The 856-nt window shown below is 36.7% G+C and overlaps 1 protein-coding gene across 1 annotated transcript in view; it reads left to right on the top strand.

The window, feature by feature from the left end:
- VPS36 (vacuolar protein sorting 36 homolog (S. cerevisiae)) overlaps window positions 1-856 on the top strand; it is a 24,107-nt gene that overhangs the window by 20,965 nt on the left and 2,286 nt on the right. The window contains 1 exon segment of the mRNA XM_008570022.1: window positions 284-496. Coding sequence (XP_008568244.1) covers window positions 284-496 — 213 coding nt within the window.

Here is an 856-nt window from a genome sequence, read left to right as displayed (position 1 = left end):
AAAATTAATTTTAATTGTTTCTTTTTACTTTTTTAATGTGCCTACTGTAAAATTTAAAGTTACATACATGGCTTACATTATATTTTTATTGGATAGCGCTGCTTTAATGAATAGAAGTCTGGCTCATTTGTTAATCCTTTTTGCCTTATTGTGATTAAGTCACCTAAAAATCCTTGATAAATGGTAATTTTTGACCTCCTTTTCTGTTTTAGTGATCATTACAATTATATAGCATTGCTTTATTAATTTGCTGAGTAAACTGGATTGTTTTTTTCCCCTTTAGTTGCTGTCACCAGAAGATTTAGTGAATGCATGCAAGATGCTGGAAGCGCTGAAATTACCTCTCAGGTAAAGGAACCTCTGCAGGAAGTTTGCCACCTGCAACCACGATTCTGCACAGAGTAGATGGGAAAGCCCAGCCAAGTTCAACACCCTGAGTGGCAAGCCAAAATACTGCCCTCTTGAAATTATATTATATGTAACCAGAATTCTCCTGGCACCATAAGCATCTTTTGTCATCCTGGCTTTCATCCTTATCAGGGCTGGGCGAGTCCTAGTGGGGCTGGTAGTCAGACTCTTGTTGATTTCCGTGAATGAGATAAGAATGTGGGCTCCTCCCAGGAGGTCAGAGTAAGTGGCTCCTCTTCCTGTAGACTTTTGTGTTAGTGTCTGGAGACTTAGAAGTGCAAATGTTCAGCTGTGAATTATATTTTCCATATTCTCAGGTATAAAAAAAGTAGCCACACATATTTTATGGAGCATGTAGATTCTAGTTCATAATTTTATTATCTGTTTATTCATGAGCTTTTGAATTATGTCATAGTTGCCATGGTCGTTATGTTTTAAATGTTATTTT

This window comes from Galeopterus variegatus, unplaced genomic scaffold (genome assembly GCF_000696425.1).
Source record: "Galeopterus variegatus unplaced genomic scaffold, G_variegatus-3.0.2 Scaffold558, whole genome shotgun sequence".
Classification (NCBI taxonomy): domain Eukaryota; kingdom Metazoa; phylum Chordata; class Mammalia; order Dermoptera; family Cynocephalidae; genus Galeopterus; species Galeopterus variegatus.
This window is presented reverse-complemented; position numbering and strand designations above follow the sequence as displayed.